Below are 22,568 nucleotides of genomic sequence, written 5' to 3' on the forward strand. Positions count from 1 at the left end.
ATGGTGGTCTGCGACCTTGTATTGATTACAGAGGGTTAAATAACATCACAGTCAAAAACAGCTATCCGCTCCCCTTGATCACAGAATTATTCGATCGAGTGAAAGGTGCCACCGTCTTCACCAAGCTGGACCTCCGTGGGGCATACAACTTGATACGTATCCGCAAGGGTGATGAGTGGAAGACTGCATTCAATACGAGGGATGGTCACTACGAGTATTTAGTGATGCCCTTCGGCCTCTGCAATGCCCCAGCTGTCTTTCAACAATTCGTTAATGAGGTCTTCCGGGACATGCTGTACGTCTGTCTTGTGGTCTATTTGGATGACATTCTAATATTCTCCAGAGACTTACATTCACACCGCTCCCAAGTCAAAGAGGTCCTCCTCCGTCTCAGAAAAAATCAACTCTATGGCAAGATCTCCAAATGCACATTTGAGGTACCCTCAGTCCCATTTCTAGGATACCTAATTTCCGGGTCACAATTGAGCATGGACCCCGAGAAATTGGAAGCCATCACTGGGTGGTCTCAACCCACTACATTGAAAGCCGTACAACGCTTTATTGGCTTCGCCAACTATTACCGAAAATTCATCCGGGGTTTCTCCACTCTGATTGCTCCTATTACAGCTCTCACCCGCAAGGGTAGCAACCCGTCTGTCTGGTCCCCAGAGGCCTTGTCGGCATTCCAGTTGCTGAAACAGTCATTCATCTCTGCACCCATTCTGTCCCAGCCTGATATGGAACGACCTTTTTCCCTAGAAGTCGATGCCTCCAACATAGGGGTAGGTGCAGTACTGTCTCAGACATCCGAGGATGGGAAACAGCATCCCTGTGGTTTTTTCTCACGCAAATTCTTACCAGCAGAGAGAAATTATTCCATAGGCGATCAGGAGTTACTGGCTATTAAATTAGCACTCGAAGAATGGAGGTATCTCCTGGAAGGCGCCAAGTTTCCAGTCATCATATACACTGATCATAAAAATCTCCTGTACTTGCAGTCAGCTCAGTGTATGAATCCTCGTCAGGCCCGGTGGTCTTTATTCTTTTCCAGATTTTCTTTCAAGATCTTGTACCGTCCTGGTTCTCAAAATGTAAAGGCCGATGCCTTATCTCGCTCCATGGAAGAGGATCCTCTAGTACCCGAGAATCATCCCATCATTGATCCCATCGCATTTGCTCCCACGCAACTTTCTCCGGTACCTCCTCCTGGCAAAACTCTTGTACCCCCTGAGCTCCGCCAAAGACTGCTGTCCTGGGCTCACAAGTCCTTATTCTCCGGACACCCTGGCGTTCAGGGCACTTTTGAAATCCTCCAACGTTCTTACTGGTGGCCCCAGATGAGAAAAGACGTCAAAGACTTTGTGGCATCGTGTACTGTCTGTACCCAGCATAAAACCCCTCGTCAAATTCCTGCTGGAAAACTTTGCCCCTTATCTATTCCAACGCGTCCATGGACGCACATTTCAATGGACTTCATCACAGAGTTACCCAAGTCCCAAGAATACAACACCGTCTGGGTGGTAGTTGACCGTTTTTCGAAGATGGCCCGATTCATACCTCTCTCCGGGTTACCCTCCGCTCCTACTTTGGCGCAGTTATTTGTGCAGCACATCTTCAAAAGCCATGGCCTGCCTACAGAAATCGTCTCTGACCGAGGAGTGCAATTTGTGGCACGCTTTTGGAGAGCCCTGTCTTCAGCCCTTCAAATTAAATTGAAGTTTTCATCTGCTTATCATCCGCAGTCCAATGGCCAGACAGGAAGAGTCAATCAGGACCTCGAGACATTCCTACGGCTGTACATCTCATCTTCCCAGGATGATTGGTCCAAGCTACTCCATTGGGCTGAGTTTGCCCATAATTACAGGTACCATTCATCCACAGGTCACTCTCCCTTCTTCATTGTTTATGGCCAACATCCCAGGCCACCCACCTTCGAGGCATTAGCAACCATCGAAGTGCCAGCAGCTACCGCAGCCCTGAGACACTTTTCACAAATCTGGAAAAAAGTGCACTTCAATCTAAAGAAAGCTTCTGTTCGTTACAAGTTCTTTGCGGATCGTAAGAGACGTGCAGTACCAGAATTCCGTCCTGGTGACAAAGTATGGTTGTCTACCCGAAACATACGACTGAGGGTCCCCTCAATGAAATTTGCGCCTCGATTCATAGGTCCATATATTGTCGAACAGAAGATCAACCCGGTAGCATACAAAATAAAATTACCCAAGTCTTTACGCATTCCCAACTCCTTTCATGTCTCCTTGCTACGACCTCTAATTCTTAATCGCTTCCAGTCTTCATCCCCGGTATCACCACACGTCAGAACTGAGCGAGGAGTGGAGTTTGAGATAAAAAAGATCGTGGATTCTCGCCATCGTTATGGACGCCTTCAGTATCTCATTGACTGGAAGGGATATGGTCCTGAGGAGAGAAGTTGGACCAATGCTGAAGACGTTCATGCTCCTCGTCTAAGGGAAAAGTTCCATCAGGAACATCCTTCCAAGCCCAAAGGGTGTTCGGTGCCCACCCTAAAAGGAGGGGGTACTGTCACAAACCGCAGATCTTACCATCGGAAACATCGCTCATTACCATCTCGATGGTCGGTACTGCGTGAGAGGCCTGTCATCCGCATGGCTTCTGATGTGTGGCGCGATGTCCCCTGTGTCCCCGCGGTCAGTTGCCATAGTTCCCTGCCAAGCGCACGCCGTTCTCGGGCAGCATGGGTGCCGCCATGACACTCTCAAGTCAGCTGATTCCCCAGACCAATCCCCGCTGTCCATCCAGGTCACCTCTGACCCACACACCTGTACCTGGATCAAGGTGTGTGCTCTTTTCCCAGCATTGATTGGTGCTACAGCTGGCAGCCAATCACAGACAAGCAAGGGGGATAAAGCCGGCCTGCGGCCTTCCTTCCTTGTCTTGAACAATTGCTTACCTGCTCTCAGTATTCTCCTGTGACAGAGAAGTTCCCAAGACTCCGAGATCTCCAGGCTCCCCTGTGATTCTCTCCAGCGTTACCTGCACCCGCTATACCTTCCTGGGTTATCCATCTCCAGAAGACTCCTGCCTTTCCACCTCTGCAGTCGAGTACAGGTGCCTCGCCATTACCACCATTGGCTTCCAAGCCTTTCAGCGACATTCTCCATCTTGTCCTGAACTAGCGACTGGCTCCGTCGACACCAGCGTCGACATTCAGCTGCTGTGCTCTATAGAGACTTTACCACCTACGTCCTATTGCTCCAGCATATACCTGAGCCATCTACCAGCCGTCGGCACCATTGTCGGCACCACAGTCTACCTCAGTTGTCGACATCCTGTGCAGTCCTCCGCAGTTTCCAGATTGCCTTTCCTTCTCCAGTATCATCTCCCTTGCCTGCGTCCAGAGGACCAGGGCAGGGGGCCGCGACCTGCCTGTCAGACGCAGCTAAGTCCAAAGTTCCTTGCGGGGCTCCCTGGTGAATACCGCTGGCAGGTTAGACTCCGCGCCCCTGTTCCTGGTCTCCGTCAACTCTCTGGTTCGCTGTGCCCTGATCTCCCCGTGTATGTCCTACATCAAACCTTCTGCCTTTGGCTCTCCAGCGCCCTCCACTGGTCCACCACGGTCACAGCCGGGAACACAAAACCCGCCTGCGCTGACAATACTTTAACAGCTGTAAACGGCCTGAAACAGCTTAACCCTACAAAGCTCGACTTGCGCCCGCCTAGCAGGTTTCTTTATTCAAATGCATATAAAAAATCTTACATTCAAGTGCGCCGCGGTCTTCCCACGTCATTGGAAAGTGGGAGCACACAGCCCGCGGACCGTCAACTGGGTTCGGGGAAAATAGTGCCCTCACTTGGCAATACTAGCAAACCAATGTGGACCTAGCCACCTACTCACGTGTGATCGCAATATACATGTAATACAATGCATACAAAATGCAAACATTACGGGACATATAACATGACCTCCGAACATATCTTACTAACACTATCTTAAGCGAGACCCGTCCAGGTATGTACCCTAGGTAGATGTCCCTGGATAAGGGGCGAATACTGAAATATTAGATAATAATAGACATTTGCTCCTGACAATATAACTTTAGCCACAAGATGGCAGTGTGCTCCTTTTCTGTGCAGATGTAGTAACCATAGTGTCTCTACAATTTAAAAACAGGCTTCTCAATCCAGGCGCCCTGAAATGGAGGGCTAATTCCCTTCGTTTAGTGGGGCTGACGTGGGGGTCCTAGTATTTCAAATAATAGGTGGGGCTGCCCTCACCCTGTCTTGGGGTATCCCCTTTGTGTCCATTGTTCCGGGGCACTGTTATGAAGGGTTTTTCACCCGCTGGTTCTCCTGGTGGGGTGCGCCGGGTGGCGTGTGGCAAGGGGACCCGGTGCGGGGTGGAGAGAGGTGGGTACACTCCAGGGGAGCGATGCAGTGTCTTGCCTGTAAACAGAAGGAATGGTGGTCGACTGCGCTTAGCAGAAACAATGAGTTTAAATCTACGCAATGATATCTTGTAAGCAATAGATTAGAGAAGGTCAGGTGTATGGTGAAAAAAGATTGTACAATTTATTATAAAATTCTCACATAAATAAAAATAAAGGCAATAAAATTGAAGATAAAAATGACACTGATAATTATAGTCACCCTTTGATCGGTCAAAATAGTCCAGTCCAAATGATGGATCTTGCAATTGTATTCCGTTGTAGGGATTGGATGTGTGGATCCACACCTTGAGATTTCTTGTGGTGGTGTTACAAAGGGGGTTATTCTAGTTCATTCTTTCTGACAAAATCCTTCTTAGATGGACAAAACCATGTGCACTGCAGGGGGGCAGATGTAACATGTGCAGAGAGAATTAGATTTGGGTGAGTTTTTTTGTTTCTGTGCAGGGAAAATACAGACTGCATGATTTTACACTGCAATATAGATCTCACTTTGAAGAAAAACCCCACCCAAATCTTATTCTCTCTGCACATGTTACATCTGCCCCACCCGCAGTGCACATGGTTTTGTCCATCTAAGAAGGATTTTGTCAGAAAGAATGAACTAGAATAAACCCCAAAGTGAGGGGCCAATTCACTTTGTCTGAGGACAGCAGGATGGATTGTTGTGCCAGATGGATTTCAGAAATGGCACTGGTGGGGAGTACTGGAACCTCTGCACTCAGAGCCGGGCTTTCTTATGGGGGTGGCATACCTCCAGATGTTGTAGAGCCTCGGATGGATATTCAGGGAACCAGGGTGTTTCACCCACTGATGGTGCAAAGATGGTAGTTGTAGGCAACAATTCTGCTGGGAGTAGAATTCTCCTGGTACAAGGTGCTGGATCCAAAGGATTGACAGGGACCGTGGATGTCCAATATATGGGGTGATTCAGGTCACTTGTAATGCACCTACACGTTTCGCTGCTCTTGGCAGCTTTTTCAAGGTGACTTGAATGGTAAACTGGCAGGGTTTAAATACCCTGTACAATGAATCTTATCACATACACCTGACCGTGATTGTTTGACAAAAATTACTGATAATACCAATAAAAACATATAAATAACGATTGAAAAGAGACAGACCTATTGTTATTAATCTTATACACACTGAGAATACACAAAATTACCTTCAGATGCAAATATAAAATATCTCCGATCTGGGGATCGTAAAGACGGAAGTGCGGTATTAACCGGACTTCCGGTGTTTGAGACGCAAGCGGCCGGAAGTGGTTTGGCGTTTGTTTCTATGCCCAGTGTTTTACATGGGTCTATGACAGACAGGGATCACAGACTCCGTCACGGAAATGTCTGAGGCGGAAGTGATTATCCTGTGGAACGCATGGGGTGCGGAAGTAATTCTTGTATGGAACGCATATTGCTGTTCCCAATATTAATTTAAATCGTGTTTTGTTAGCGATCGCCACATGGAGATATCTTTGGCTAAGAGTTCATCATTATAAACGTCTGGTTGTTCTAGACATATTATTAAGAACTTATTTCATTTTTATATATATATATAGACATTGATTACATTCTTTATGGGTGCGGTTTCCATAGTAACCTGGAAAAAGGCATATGGCTACAGACAGGAACTATATGTACAATAAGCTCAACATATTTGTACAGATCTCATATAAAATTTGTTGTATAGTCGATATCATTAACAGTGATAATACTTGAAAATGTTTTTCAAAACCATATACATAGATATATATAGGAGATCTAAATTACACAAGATTATACATCTATACTATATAGATGTGGGGGAGGGTGCCGTCCACTATTAGGGAACATTATTAGGGTTATTCTACGGGGACATATATATATATATATATAATTGTCAGATTAGGGAATGCTAAGAATAGCCTATCATTAATTCATGGGTAATATTTTATTTTATTTTTTACACACATCCGTAAGGAACTAAAGCAAGGCGTTCAGCAGTACAACTACTTACGTTTTATTTAATGCAAAGTGAGAATAATACAATTATCATATACTTTAACAGCTGTAAACGGCCTGAAACAGCTTAACCCTACAAAGCTCGACTTGCGCCCTCCTAGCAGGTTTCTTTCTTCAAATGCATATAAAAAATCTTACATTCAAGTGCGCCACGGTCTTCCCGCGTCATTGGAAAGTGGGAGCACACAACCCGCGGACCGTCAACTGGGTTTGGGGAAAATAGTGCCCTCACTTGGCAATACTAGCAACCCGATGTGGACCTAGCCACCTACTCACGCGTGATCGCAATATACATGTAATACAATGCATACAAATTGCAAACATTACGGGACATATAACATGACCTCCGAACATATCTTACTAACACTATCTTAAGCGAGACCCGTCCAGGTATGCACCCTAGGTAGATGTCCCTGGATGAAGGGCGAATACTGAAATATTAGATAACTAGGTGATTCATCGCGCCCTACGGGCGCTCTTCACACCGGCGTAAGGGGCTACGCCCCTTAATTTGTGAACATTTGTATTGTGAGAAATATGGTTAGAATTGTATGAAAGATGCCCTGTATTGCAGCTTCTGGCAGTGGGTGAGGGTCCAGCGTGGCAGCACAGGAGTACCGGACAGTGGCCCTGAGTCAGTGTCTCCTCCTACTGGGTGGGAGTTAGGGTGCATGAGAGCAGGAGGCTGGGATATGAGGCATGATAGGGGTATGTGGGCAACACAGCGTCAGCGATTACCCAGTGGTGGAAGTTACGGTTCAGGAGAGCAGGAAGCTGGGTAGTGATAGGGGTGTGTGGGCATACGGGGGACTAAAGAGGGTGGTGGACACTGTGCAGCTTCTGCCAGTGGGTGAGGGTCCAGCGTGGCAGCACAGAAATACAGGAGTCAGTGTCTCCTCCGACTGGGTGGGAGTTAGGGTGCATGAGAGCAGGAGGCTGGGCGGTAAAGCATGATAGGGGAATGTGGGCAACACAGGGTGAGCGGGTCTCCACTGGCGGAAGTTACGGGGCAGGAGAACAGGAGGCAGGGCAGTGTCCTCCCACATTGATGGCAAAAGTATTCAACATCGGCCATAAACCATCGATTATTTGAAAATCATTGATGGTCGATGGGCATCCCTAGAACTGGAGGAGGGTGGGGGACAGTATGCAGCTCCCGGCAGTGGGTGAGCGTCTCCTCCCACTGGGAGGGAGTGAGCGTGCATGAGAGCAGGAGGCTATATAATAGTGGTATGTGGGCAAGACATTGATAAAAGTTGTGGCGCTGGTGCAGAGGGCAGTGGGGGAAACCTGCAGTGCGGCAGCCAGGGCCGGATTTCCCACCTAGGGGCGGTACATGCTTGTGGTGGTACAGGATCCCCCATTGTCACGGGGGTACGTGAAATGCGGGAGCGGGGGCCGCGGTGGTCCGCTGGGGGGTGGAATTGCCGGAAGGGGGTCTGGGGCAGTGTTCCCTCTAAGCTGTGCGCACGTGCGCGCGCACACAACTCGACGAGCGTGCGCACAGACATTACAACAGAGCGCACAAAGCAGCAGTGGTCCCTTTTTGCAGTTGTGGACTCAATTAATGTGTGTTTCACCCATTAACTACATTGTGTGCTGTGTTTTGCATGTTTAAATGTTTAATATCATTTTGAAGTAAAGTTAACACAAATGCTGAACGTAATTTTCCAGTTCTATATAGGTGACGCACAAAAATTTCAAGTTCCTTCCAAAGTTGCTCAGCCAAAATCTTTTGCCGCACACAGCCTTCGTAAAATTAGAGGGAACATTGGTCTGGGGGGTCTGCAAATTGCGGGAGGGGGGGTGGTGTGTGGGGAACCGCGGTTAGCGGGAGGGGGCGGGGGTCCGCAAATCGTGGGCGGGGGCGCGGGGGGGCTTGAATCGTGGGAAGGGGGGTCCGCAAATTGCGGGAGGGGGGTTGTCGGGGTTAGTGAATTGCGGGAGGGGGGGTTGCGGAGGTCCGTGAATTGCGGGAGGGGCGCGTGGGGTGCCGTGAGTCAAGGGGGGGTGGTGCGGGGGTCCGTGAATCACAGGAGGGGTCATGAATCGCAGGAGGGGGGGGTCGTGGGGGGGCTGCGAATCGCAGGAGGGGGGGTGTGGGGGGTTGCCGTGAATTGCATGAGGGGGGCGTGAATCAAGGGAGGGTGGGCGCAGGGGGGGGGGTGCGGGGGTCCGTGAATCGCGGGAGGGGGCATGAATCGCGGGAGGGGGGGTATGGGGGGTGCCGTGAATTGCGTGAGGGGGGCATGAATCGTGGGAGGGGGGGTCCCCGAATGTGTGAATTACGGGGCGGTCGCAAATCGCGAGAGGTGCCGAGGGGGCCCGCAAATCGCGGGAGGGGGGCGCTACGGGGGGTTCCGTGAATCGCGGGAGGGGGCGGCGCGAATTGCGGGAGGGGGGTCGCAAATCACAGTAGGGGGGGGTGCCGTGAATCGCGGGAGGGGGGGTCGCGGGGGGCCCTTTTAATGCCGGGAGGGGGGGTCGCAGGGGTCCCGCGAATCGCGGGAGGGGAGGATGCAGGGGTCCTGCGAATCGCGGGAGGGGGCTCGCGGGAGGGAGGGGTCGCTGGGGTCCCGGAGGTCGCGGAGGTCCAGCGAATCGCGGGAGGGGGTGGTCGGGTCTGGGACGGATATTAGACAGCACTTACATCGACAGCCATTACATCGACACCATTAGTTCGACAGCTCAATAGGTCGACATGGTTTTAGGTCGACATACCATTAGGTCGACATGTCATTAGGTCGACAGCTCATTAGGTCGACATGTTTTTAGGTCGACACTGCCATTAGGTCGACAGAGTCTATGTCGACAGTCAAAAGGTCGACATGGGTTTTTTCACTGTTTTTTTGGCCGAAATGTCGACACAGTCGACATGGACACAGTTTGAAGTGTACCGCAGCCGCTCGCTATGCTTCGGGCACGGTGCCTCGCTGCGCTCGGCACACTATTTTATTCTCCCACCACGCCCTAGTGGATAGTAGGGCATGAAATACCGCCTGTCGGCACATGTCGGCTCAATAAACAGTGAAAAAACCCATGTCGACCTTTTGACTGTCGACATAGACACTGTCGACCTAATGGCAGTGTCGACCTAAAAACATGTCGACCTAATGAGCTGTCGACCTAATGAGCTGTCGACATAATGACATGTCGACCTAAAACCATGTCGACCTATTGAGCTGTCGAACTAATGGTGTTGATGTAATGGCTGTCGATGTAAGTGCTGTCTAACAATAGCCTGGATACCGGGGGTCCCGCGAATCGCGGGAGGGGGGTCGCGGGGGTCCCGCGAATCGCGGGAGGGGGGGTTCGCGGGGGTCCCGCGAATCACGGGAGGGGGGGGTCCCGCGACTCGCGGGAGGGTGGAAAGCGGGGGTCCCGCGAATGGCGGGAGGGGGGGTGCGGGGTCCCGCGAATGCATGGAGGGGGGGTCACGGGGGTTCCGCAAATCGCGGGAGGGGGGGTCGCGGGGGTCACGCGAATCGCGGGAGGGGGGGTTGTGGGGGTCCCGCGAATCGTGAGAGGGGGGTCGCGGGGGTCCCGCGATTCGCGGGAGGGGGGGGGGTCCTGCGATTCGCTGGAGGGGTGGTCGCGGGGGGTCCCGCGAATCGCGGGAGGGGGGGTCACGGGGGGGGCCCCGCAAATCGCGGGAGGGGGGGGTCGCGGGGGGTCCCGCGAATCGCGGGAGGGGGGTCGCGGGGGTCCTGGCAGAGGGTAGGGATGTGCAGGAGTAATGGTGGATGGTGGCTGTGGAGTAATGGTGGATGGTGGGCGTGTACTGTAGCCCTGGCTGGGCGGGGGGAGGTGATGTCAAGGGGGTGGAACGTTAGACACATGAAAGTGAAACTGTTCTACACAGGAACGTTCTCCACAGGGGTTGAGTGACAGATCTGGCTAAATATATAAGAGATAATAGACATTTGCTCCTGATAATATAACTTTAGCCACAAGATGGCAGTGTGCTCCTTTTCTGTGCAGATGTAGTAACCATAGTGTCTCTACAATTTAAAAACAGGCTTCTCAATCCAGGCGCCCTGAAATGGAGGGCTAATTCCCCTCGTTTAGTGGGGCTGACGTGGGGGTCCTAGTATTTCAAATAATAGGTGGGGCTGCCTTCACCCTGTCTTGGGGTATCCCCTTTGTGTCCATTGTTCCGGGGCACTGTTATGAAGGGTTTTTCACCCGCTGGTTCTCCTGGTGGGGTGCGCCGGGTGGCGTGTGGCAAGGGGACCCGGTGCGGGGTGGAGAGAGGTGGGTACACTCCAGGGGAGCGATGCAGTGTCTTGCCTGTGGCTGCGGGGGAATGCTAGGCAGTGTAGGGCTGGCAAGCTGGACAGTACCTGATACAGGAGCACGTTGCAGGCTCCTGCCCCTCACGCTTCCACCCACGCGGTGTCTGGTCGGCTGTCTGTCGGCGCTGGCTTGGACTCTGTCCCTGGATCAGCAGGGCAGCCTGTGTCTTCAGTTAGCGGGTGTACTAGTGCGGGCGCCGGAGCATTGCCGCACTCAGGGCCTTATTTTGGTTCATTCTTTCTGACAAAATCCTTCTTAGATGGGCAAAACCATGTGCACTGCAGGTGGGGCAGATGTAACATGTGCAGAGAGAATTAGATTTGGGTGGGGTTTTACTTCAAAGTGAGATCTATATTGCAGTGTAAAAATAAAGCAGTCAGTATTTTCCCTGCACAGAAACAAAATTACTCACCCAAATCTAATTCTCTCTGCACATGTTACATCTGCCCCCCCCTGCAGTGCACATGGTTTTGTCCATCTAAGAAGGATTTTGTCAGAAAGAATGAACCAAAATAAGGCCCTCAGTCACACCTCCGTTCACTGACTCTTGCGCTGGCGGCGTCTTCTCTCCCTTCAGTCGTCCCAGGGTGAGTAGCCTTCTCTCTAGCTGGGTCAGCCTTCTTCTTGAGCCACCCGCGCTGCTCCGCCTTCCTGTCACTCTTTCTCTCCACGGGCGCTCACTGTGTGCAGAGGTCGGCGGGGGTCACAGCCTCCCGCGCACACATGCCCGGCTCTCTCGGCAGGTCAGGCGCTGCTGTCCTGCGGCTCCCGTCTGTCTCACCCGGCTGGAGGTCGGCGGGGGGCACCGTTACATAGTTACATAGTTACATATAGTAGTTACATAGTAGGTAAGGCTGAAAAAAGACTTGTGTCCATCTAGTTCAACCTGGTATAGATATCCATTGCTGATTTGGTAGGTTCTGGTATTTTACAGACAATTTATATTTCTTATTTGTACCCATGGATGTTTTTCTCCAGTAAATGTTTGTCCAACTTTGCCTTGAACGCATTTAATGAGCCAGCCGTTACCACCTCTCTGGGAAGAGAGTTCCAGAGTTTGACTGTTCTGACCGTAAAGAAATTCTTTCTACTAGCTGAATGAAATCTTTTTTCTTCTAATCTATACTCATGCCCTCGCGTCCTAGATTCCTTTCTAGTAGAAAAGAGGGTGTGTGACAGTTCCTTATATTGGCCCTTGATATACTTGTACATGTTGAGCATGTCCCCCCTTAAACGTCTCTTTTCTAATGTAAATAGTCCCAAATTGCTTAATCTCTCCCCGTAGCTTAAATTCTCCATTCCCCTAATAAGCTTTGTTGCTCGCCTTTGGACTTTTTCTAATTCTATGATGTCCTTTTTATAGTGTGGGGCCCAGAACTGTACTCCGTATTCGAGGTTAGGTCTTACCAATGCTTTATACAGTGGCATAATTACCCTTGAGTCCCTAGTTTCCATTCCCCTCTTAATACATGCCAGCATTGTGTTGGCCTTTTTTGTAGCTACATTACAATGGGCACTACATCCTAGATTGCTGTCTATTTGGACTCCTAGATCCTTTTCAAGTATGGAATTACCCAGTTCCTCTCCACTAAGGTTGTAACTTGCACACTGGTTGTGTCTCCCAAGGTGCATAACCTTACATTTATCTACATTGAACCTCATCTTCCATTCGCTCCCGTGACGTCCTCCGCCTCTCTCTTCTCTCCTGCTTGCTCCGGGGGTTCCTGCAAGGGCGGCTCGGCACGCTTCTCCTCTCTCCTCCTTCTCCCCGTGCTGGGACCCCCCTGACTTCTACAGATCCGCCCCCTCATGTCCTCTTATTCGTCCTCCAGGCTGTCAATCAGCCTGAGGACACTTTCTTCGTGCCCTCAGTCCTCGGGGTATTAACCCCTTGAAGTCCGCGGTCTGGGCGGCATTATAAACATGGTTGCTTAGCAACCCTATTAACACGGCCCGCGCTGGACAAATTGGTCCAGGTCGGGGTGCCACAGAAGTACCGCCAGTAACCAATAGAGGCCACTCAATGGCCCAAATTACTCCTTTGTGTGCTAAAAGAGGACATAAGAGTAATTAGTGAAGGCACTTTTAGTAGAGACACTAATCTGTTTCAAACATGCTTGATATGGAGAGAGGGAGATGTGAAGCCAGAGATTGGAGGTAGGAGCAGATAGAGACTGGGGGTGAGGTGAAGAGTTTGTGGGCTAAAAACTGTCACCGCTCAAAGTGAAAGTAAAAGCTGCCACAGCTCAAAGCAGAATTACATTGCAGAAGCCGTCATTTTTATGGGATTTGAACTAGTTCATATACATAAATCAGTCATCCAGCCTATTTACATGTATTTATTTATTTTTAATTAAATGGCTTTTAACCATATAGATAGATGTATTCATTATAAGCATATTGTGGTAGCACATTAAGCTCCCAGCTCTATGTGTTAGCTAAGAGCTATAGACATTGTACCAAGAAAAAAGTCTTATCACCTGTAACACATGTCCAGCTTTAAATGGCCTGACCTCCTTCAATCACAGACAGCCGGTCTGCCACAGCAGCAGACACATAGATAGATAGGGATTTATTAAAAAGATGACACGAAAAGGACTTTAATAAAATTGTCATTTTACGGTCAGAAGTAAAATACCTGTGTGCAAAGCAGCACAGATCAGTCATATATAGCCTAGGGCGAACGGAAATTAACATAGAGGGAAATATGAAAAAGGACTTATTATACAGATTTAAGAGGATATAAAAATGGGGACAATAAATCTTTAAGTAAGTAAACGATATGAGGCCTGATTCAGACACTCTCGCTACACTACATGCTGCCCTTTTACGGAAAGAAGGCAGCACACATACATTTTAATCCTGTAGAAGGCAGCACATAGACATTTAAAGCCCATAGGAGGCAGCACATAGACATTTAAAGCCCATAGGAGGCAGCACATAGACATTTAAAGCCCATAGGAGGCAGCACACAGACATTTAAAGCCCATATGAGGCAGCACACAGACATTTAAAGCCCATTGGGGCCAGCACACAGACATTTAAATCCCACCCTGCTCCCACTTCTGCCGAGGTGAGTGGCACATCTCTGACTGTCATGTTTGCCCAGCATAGCAATGACTCCATCTTCTTCTCCCATCCCACCAATGACTCCATCTTCTTCTCCCATCCTACCAATGACTCAATCTTCTTCTCCCATCACACCAATGACTCCATCTTCTTCTCCCATCACACCAATGACTCCATCTTCTTCTCCCATCACACCAATGACTCCATCTTCTTCTCCCATCCCACCAATGACTCAATCTTCTTCTCCCATCCCACCAATGACTCCATCTTCTTCTCCTCCCATCACACCAATGACTCCATCTTCTTCTCCCATCACACCAATGACTCCATCTTTTTCTCCCATTACACCAATGACTCCATCTTCTTCTCCTATCATACCAATGACTCCACCTTCTTCTCCCATCACACCAATGACTCCATCTTCTTCTCCCATCACACCAATGACTCCATCTTCTTCTCCCATCCCACCAATGACTCAATCTTCTTCTCCCATCCCACCAATGACTCCATCTTCTTCTCCTCCCATCACACCAATGACTCCATCTTTTTCTCCCATTACACCAATGACTCCATCTTCTTCTCCTATCACACCAATGACTCCATCTTCTTCTCCCATCCCACCAATGACTCAATCTTCTTCTCCCATCCCACCAATGACTCCATCTTCTTCTCCTCCCATCACACCAATGACTCCACCTTTTTCTCCCATTACACCAATGACTCCATCTCCTTCTCCCATCACACCAATGACTCCATCTTCTTCTCCCATCCCACCAATGACTCAATCTTCTTCTCCCATCCCACCAATGACTCCATCTTCTTCTCCTCCCATCACACCAATGACTCCATCTTTTTCTCCCATTACACCAATGACTCCATCTTCTTCTCCTATCACACCAATGACTCCACCTTCTTCTCCCATCACACCAATGACTCCATCTTTTTCTCCCATTACACCAATGACTCCATCTTCAACTCCCATCACACCAATGAATCGATCTTCTTCCATCACACCAATGACTCCATCTTCTTCTCCTATCACACCAATGACTCCACCTTCTTCTCCCATCACACCAATGACTCCATCTTCTTCTACCAAAACACCAATGACTCCATCTTCTTCTCCTATCACACCAATGACTCCATCTTCTTCTCCCATCACTGTTTTTTGCCCCCCTTTCCAGTTTGTGTTACTTTCTCCATGTTACACATTTACCTTTCTCTCAGCTTTTGTCTCACAGGGATTTGGGGGGTTGACTGTGTTAATCTGTGAAATTAGAAACAAATAAAAAAAATAAAAAATTATATAAAAACATTTAATTACCTCCAATGATTATGAAAAAAAATATTCGGTACTTATGTAGTATCTGGGCTGCCGATTTTTTGATTGTATGCCTTAAGTTAAGGCATACAATCAGATGCGATGCGATATCGCATCGCATCGCATACGACCATATCGCATGCGATGCGATGCGATGCGATGACCCGATTTTTCCATAGGATTCAATGTTAAAATGGACTGAGTCCATTTTAACATGGAATTCAATGGGAAAAAGGGGTCCTTTTCATACCCCTACTATCCAAGTGGGCATGGAGTTGGATATAAACCTGTGGCGAGCGTAGCGAGCCACTGAGCCCGAAGCGTGGCGAGCGAAGCGAGCCCCGCGAGGGGACGGTATTCTGTGGCCCCTCGCGGGGCTCGCTACGCTCGCCACGCTTCGGGCTCGGTGGCTCGCTACGCTCGCCACAGGTTTATATCCAACTCAATGCCCACTTGGATAGTAGGGGTATGAAAAGGACCCCTTTTCCCATTGAATTCTATGTTAAAATGGACTCAGTCCATTTTAACATTGAATCCTATGGAAAAATCGGGTCCATCGCATCGCATGCGATATGGTCGGGTGCGATGCGATGGACCCGATTTCAAAATCGGCAGCCCAGTTACTACATAAGTACCAAATATTCTTAGTGATATAATGATACTTATCTTCTATATATTTAGCCAGATCTGTCAATCATCACTGTGTGTATAATGCTGGGCAGTGTTACACCCTCCGCCCCCCTCCCAGCATTATACACACCGCCCCCCTCCCAGCATTATACACCGCCCCAGCATATCACTGTGTGTATAACCCTGGGCGGAGTTACACCCTCCATCCCCCTCCCAGCATTATACAGACACCGCCCCCCTCCATATACTCCATAGGCCAGATCACTCACCTCCCCATTTGATCTGGGTCATGTGCACAGCTGTTGTGTGCTGACAGCGCGGCACCCGGCTCCTAGGACAGAGAGAGGAGACCAAACACTGGGTAGAAAATGCACTGCGGAAAGAGTGCAGAGCCTGCGACTGGCTCCTGCATTGCCCAGGCAGCCCCCCCCCCCAGCCCCCTTCATTGCTGCATAAAATGCCAATTTTCGCGGGTCCGTAGTGAGGGGCGGGCTAAAATGGCGCCAATTGCAGCATTTCGCTGCAATTGAGCTCCTCCCCCAATTCGCGGACCCGCAAATTGCATTGTTTGCCAAGCATGGAGGCGGGGCTTGATAACATCTGTCCCGCCCGTGCCCCTGACATACTAATATCGGGTCTCCCCATCCGGCCTAAAAGTCGACAACTATGCCCTGCGCCCAGGAGATGGAGGACGAGACCCTGCGCTGGGAAAAGTGTGCAGGATACCGGTGCCGGGAAGAAACAGGAGACCCTGCCCCCGGAGCAGACATAGGACAAGGACAGGGGCAAGAATAATAAACCCCACCAACATGCAGGAGGAGGAGAGTGAGAGAAGGAGAGCTGGCACCTTGGACCAAATGGAGGATACGTGGCCCTGGGGAGAGAGTGCGACTAGAGGAGGTACACACATATTGACAGGATACCTGCTCTCCATCTTTCCATCTCCTCCACCCAGGCCTCTTTCTTCTCCCCCCTCCCCCCTGCTCTCCCTCTCCCCTGCTCCCCCTCCTCCTCCATTCTTTTTCACCTCTCCCCCTCTCCATATCCTCCACTCTCCCTCCTTCTTCTACTCTCCTCTGCTCCCCCTTTATTTCACTTCTGCTCCTCTGCTACCTCTCCCCTCTTCCTCTCCACACTTCTCCCCTCTCTCTCTGACAGTCCCTCCATAAAGCTGTCTCCCTGCCTATCTCTCCTTGACACCATCACTGGGAGGGGGGGAGGGGGGAATAGGCAAATCATTTGCCTTGGGTGCTTAGGAACCTAGCACCGGCCCTGGCTGGACCAGATGTACAGGTACAGCCACAGCCTGGGGGAGCAGTCTGCTATATCTGTGTGTGGCAGTGTCCTGTCAGTGTTGCAGTGCCATACAAAGGAACAGTACAGGGAGACAAAACAGTATTACATTGAATGGTACTTATTTGTTACTTGGGTGCCCACTAAGCTATTTGCTTAGTTTTCCACGTCCCCTCGCGGGGCACGCAATGCTCGCCACGCTTCGGGCTCGGTAGCTTGCTGCGCTCCCCACACTATATAGAATCAACTCCATGCCGACATGGATAGAGGGGGTATGAGCGTACTAACTATAGTGGGCGCCCAACTAACATATAAGTACCTTTCATTGAATAAATAACTAAAATAGAGTACAGATAAAGAGCGCCACAGTTCAATACACATTACAGCTTAAATATAAGTAGTGAAGACTCAACATACTACTAGAGGCTTGTGGCCAATGATGGAGATGAGTAAGCGTACAAAGATGGTTACTCATACCCCTTTCACACCAGCCTAAATTCCCGGGTTGGATCCGGGAACAACCCGGGACTAGCTCTGGTGTGAAAGGTTCCAGGGACAAATTCCCGGGTTAATTTGCCGGCAATTCAACCCTGCTAGGTAGCAGGGTTGCTCTCGGGTCCTTCCAGGGTTACTGGCTGGTGTGAAAGGTGCAGGGACATGTCCCTGCTTCCCGTGTTGCCTCTGCTAGTGCTGATTTGCTAGCAGGGCAACTTCCTGTTGTGGTGGACACTCACAGACACGCCCAGAGGCAGCATACAGTGTGCAGGGAGACAGTGTGCATGTTCTGTGGCACCACAGACCCCAGAAGTTCATTTTAACCCCTGAAAGCCTGCAATGTGTGCCATGTCTTGGACAAATGAGTAGGTGAGAGAGCTATTAATCATTAGAGGGGAAGATGCTTTCATATGCCTTTTAATTTGTTTTATACAAGTAAACAAAGGCTGAAACACTACAAATGTTTTGTGTCTTAATTATTAATAATCAATAATCTAATGTGAGCCTAAAAAAGGCCATTTTTAATGCTATTCTCATAGAAATGCAGGGTCATCCCGAGTTCAGTGTGAAAGGTGCCGACCCGGGTTGTCCCTGCTTCAAAAGCATGTGTGAATGGTTCCCAACCCGGGAATGTCCCTGCTTGTCCCTGGAATTTAATTCCCAGGTTTGTCTCTGCATTTCTGGTGTGAAAGGGGTATGAGTGTTTGAGTATGGGAGAGCTGTGAGTAAAATGTGAAGAGAAGAGGGCTTTGACAACAGGAGGGAAGAGAGCTCTGAGGAGCTTACAATCTATTAATAAAGAGCCAAATCAAGAGCAGAGGGGTAAATTTACTAAGATTTTACTAAATTTTACTATTGAAAATAGGATGTTGCCTAGAGTAATCAATCCGATTCTATTACTTTATTTAGCATCTTTTAGAAAATAACAGATAGAATCTGTTTGGTTGCTATAGGCAACCTCCCATCAATAGAACTCCCATTTTAGTAAATTACTATAACATGTTCATCAGCAAGATTATAGGATATACAGAAACAGGACTGGTGACTAGGGATAGGAAACTAATACTCTGGTTGTCCTTTTTTACAAGTTATGTCACACACCATAATGCCCCTTACACATTATGCCACACACCATAATGCCCCTTACACATTATGCCACACACCATAATGCCCTTTACACAATATGCAACATACCATAACATACCTCCCAACTTTTAGTCTGCAGGAACCGGGACATTTGCATGCGCACCTAAGGCGCACCAGAAATGTTCCTTTTCATCACTCCGTGAGCTGACGGCTATGCCCCCCAGCCCCTCCGGCTGCAGGAATAGACGCTGTGTGCATGCGCACAGCATCTATTCAGGGTGACAGGGGGGACTCCCAACTGCCCCCCCACCGCAGGACACTGCCGGCTGCAGGAGGGACGCGGGAACATCCCAAAAAAACGGGACGTTCCCGCGAAAACCGGGACAGTTGGGAGGTATGCCATAATGCCCTTTGCACAATATGTCACACACTGCAATGCCCTTTGAACAATATGCCAAACATCATAATGCCCCTTACACAAAATGTCATACACCATAAGATAGAACGAGGGCTGCATAGGCTCAAGTATATTTAAGAGCCTGCGAATTTAATGGTTGTTAAATAAAGCTATTGAAGAAAGTACAAAGTGCCCAGGGGAAATCTCAGGTAGTGAGTGGCAGGTAGATTAGCCAACCAGGTAGCATAGGGGCGTCAGCTTAGAGAGGGGTGGGTCACCCTTCCTGCAGGGTCTCCACGCAGAACGCCGATCAGAGCGATGCCAGCACTAGAGGTAAATAAAGCCCCCTCTCCCATTGTGGTGGCAGAATTGGCCTGCAGATTAGTCAGTTACCCTAACAGGTCTGACGCACAGTTTTTTTTAGACGTTTTCGTTTTGGGTTTAGTTTACCAGACTAATTCAGCACCTGTCTTACCCCCATGGGGCATCCATCAATGACACTATCCCCGATGACTATTGCAACGTGTATTATCAGTTGTTTGATGAGGTGCTCAGCATGGTCCAAGGTTTTAAATGGGTTTATATTAAAAGGTATAGAAAGGGCGCTCCGCGATGAGCTGGCAGGCCAAGTAGCTGCTATTACAGAATACTGGGAGTAGTAACTCCCCCAGTCAAAAACATACAAGAAAAAGAGAAGATGTAACAGCGCTGGTCACCGGATTCAAATGCCTAATATATTTTAATATTAATAATGCAATTGCATGAATAGGATAAAATTAAATGGAATAAATGAATCCAATCAATAAAAGTGCAAATAATGTTTTGTTTCGGTATATTTACCCACTGGTACCTCTTGGTTGCTGTAAATTGGTTCCGCTGCAAAAGTCATTCCTATTGGGCCCAATGGATTGTTGTATACAGTCCATATCCAGGTTCCTCTGTTCCTAGTATGCCTCTGGGGGATAGCACACCCGTCTGTTCCTTAAGTCACCACAGGGGGACAGTCTCAACCTCTACCTCTGAAGTCATCTGTAGAGAGGATTGTTGGCTGTGGAAGTGGCTGGTTCAAAGGATAATACCCGAGAGGATGTTGAATGACTCAGATATTCATCAAAACAGCAATGGTGGGTCCAGGGGTGGGTCCGGGGATTTGGCAGGGGCGCACTCATGGCAAAGCTGGACATTGAGTCCGCTTTTCGCCTCCTTCCCCTTCATCCCGATTCCTTTAGGTCTATGGGTTTTCGGCTGGACGGCGGCATATTTATTGACAAGTGCCTCCCGATGGGGTGCTTGGTCTCCTGCTCCTACTTTGAGTGCATAAAGGCCAGCCGTGGTGTGGCCCATTATTTGGACGATTTTCTCTTTGTGGGGCCAGGAGCCCGCTGCACATGCTCTGACATCCTTGCAGCGGCCATCAACATCATGGGTTCCTTGGGGGTTCCTATTGCCTCGGACAAGACAGAGGGCCCTACACGGGTGCTGTCCTACCTTGGCATTGAAATAGATTCTGCCGCAGGCTGTTGTCGCCTCCCCGAGGATAAGGTGGCCAAGCTGTTAGCGCTCATTGGGGAATGCATGCTGAAGAAGAGGGTCCGGTTGCAACTACTACAGTCACTGCTTGGGTCTTTTCATTTTACATGTCGCATCATCCCAATGGGGCGAGTGTTATGCCACAAGCTAGAGAGGTCCACAGCAGGGGTTAGGGACCCCCATCACACAATTAGATTGTGCCAGGAGATGCGTGACGACCTACTAGTGTGGTCCACGTACCTAGAACATTTTAATCGGGGATTTATCTGGCCCTCCGAACCCGCCTCTAGTGTGGGATTGCAGCTGTTCACGGATGCAGCAGGCTCCACAGGTTTCGGGGCCTATTTCCAGGGCAAAGTGGTGCTCTGCCCCATGGCCTCAGTCATGGGATGACCGTGGTTTCATGTCCAACCTGTTGCTGCTAGAGCTTTTCCCCATCATAGTCTCAGCAGAGATATGGTCCACGCAGTTGACAGATCAGAACATCGTGTTCTGGTGCGACAACTTGGGGGTGGTTCATGCCATCAATAACCAGAGGGTGGCTTCCCTGGAGGCACTTAGGCTTTTGAGGCACCTGGTGTTGCATTGTTTACAGCACAACATTCAGTTTAGGGCTAGACATGTCCCCGATGTAGATAACATCATCGCAGACGCACTTTCACGGTTCCAGTTCGCGAGGTTTCGCGAGTTGGCTCCTGAGGCTTCACCCCTGGGGCTTAGTTGTCCCCCTTTTGTGTGGCAGATCATAGAGCCGGCATGACGAACTTGGCGTTATTGTCCTTGGCCCCTTCCACGCGTAGAACTTACGGGGCTGCTTGGCGGAACTGGTCATTGTTTCAGGGCTCCCCCGAAGTCAGCAGTAAGTCGGTCGAGGACCGGTTACTCACTTTTGTATGGGATCAACATCAGAAGGGCAGGTCCAAGCCGGCTATGGCTTTAGCAGGTATAGCCTTTCATTCTCGCTTGCGCAACGAGCCCGATCCCATTAAGTCTTTCATACTCACAAAGGCTCTGCGTGGTTGAGCCAAGGAGCAGCCGGCAGCACCGGACTCGCGTAGACCAATAGACGAACGCATGCTGGGGGAGCTGGGGGCTTGCTTAGCCAACGTAACCGAGAGCGCATTTCAGGTGTCCCTCGTTAGGGTGGCGTTTACGTTTGCATTCTTTGGCACATTCCGCATTGGTGAGTTGGTAGCTGCTAGCAAGCAATCACGCACGGGCCTTCTTATAGAAGACGTGGTCTTTCAGGAGGGGCAGATAATGTGCAGGATTAGGAGGTCTAAAACTGACCAGCTGGGCAGGGGCAGCTGGGTTACTTTGAAAACCCAGGGCAACAGTGCTATCTGTCTGGTTTCCCTGGCTCAGGAATATGTATCTCGCAGACCAGGGGCCGCCATTCAGTTTTTGGCACACGCTGATGTGTTGCCTCTGACCCGATTCCAGTTTGCGGCTGTGTTTCGGTGATGCTTGGCGGCTTTGGGTTTGCGAGGACAGGATTTTGGAACACACTCACACTGTATTGGGGCAGCTACTTGTTCACGGATGCAGCAGGCTCCACAGGTTTCGGGGCCTATTTCCAGGGCAAAGTGGTGCTCTGCCCCATGGCCTCAGTCATGGATTGACCGTGGTTTCATGTCCAACCTGTTGCTGCTAGAGCTTTTCCCCATCATAGTCTCAGCAGAGATATGGTCCACGCAGTTGACAGATCAGAACATCGTGTTCTGGTGCGACAACTTGGGGGTGGTTCATGCCATCAATAACCAGAGGGTGGCTTCCCTGGAGGCACTTAGGCTTTTGAGGCACCTGGTGTTGCATTGTTTACAGCACAACATTCAGTTTAGGGCTAGACATGTCCCCGATGTAGATAACATCATCGCAGACGCACTTTCACGGTTCCAGTTCGTGAGGTTTCGCGAGTTGGCTCCTGAGGCTTCACCCCTGGGGCTTAGTTGTCCCCCTTTTGTGTGGCAGATCATAGAGCCGGCATGACGAACTTGGCGTTATTGTCCTTGGCCCCTTCC

The 22,568-nt window shown here is 49.7% G+C and overlaps 1 protein-coding gene across 2 annotated transcripts in view; it reads right to left on the reverse strand.

The window, feature by feature from the left end:
• Nucleotides 1–14,198: 14,198 nt before the first annotated feature.
• Nucleotides 14,199–22,568, reverse strand: part of LOC146041996 (uncharacterized) — a 40,468-nt gene continuing 32,098 nt past the window's right edge. Inside the window, exons 1-2 of one of the 2 annotated variants that reach the window (XM_083161886.1) lie at nt 16,016–16,073; nt 14,199–15,062 (exon numbers count right to left, since the gene is read on the reverse strand). In XM_083161886.1, coding sequence (XP_083018012.1) covers nt 14,577–14,954 — 378 coding nt within the window. In that variant the 5' untranslated portion in view covers nt 14,955–15,062; nt 16,016–16,073 and the 3' untranslated portion in view covers nt 14,199–14,576. Of the gene's footprint in view, nt 15,063–16,015; nt 16,074–22,568 lie in introns of those variants that run through there. The other variant, XM_083161885.1, reaches the window with a different exon arrangement.

The sequence above is a fragment of the Crinia signifera genome, chromosome 19 (assembly GCF_055691185.1).
Source record: "Crinia signifera chromosome 19, ASM5569118v1, whole genome shotgun sequence".
NCBI classification, from domain to species: Eukaryota; Metazoa; Chordata; class Amphibia; order Anura; family Myobatrachidae; genus Crinia; species Crinia signifera.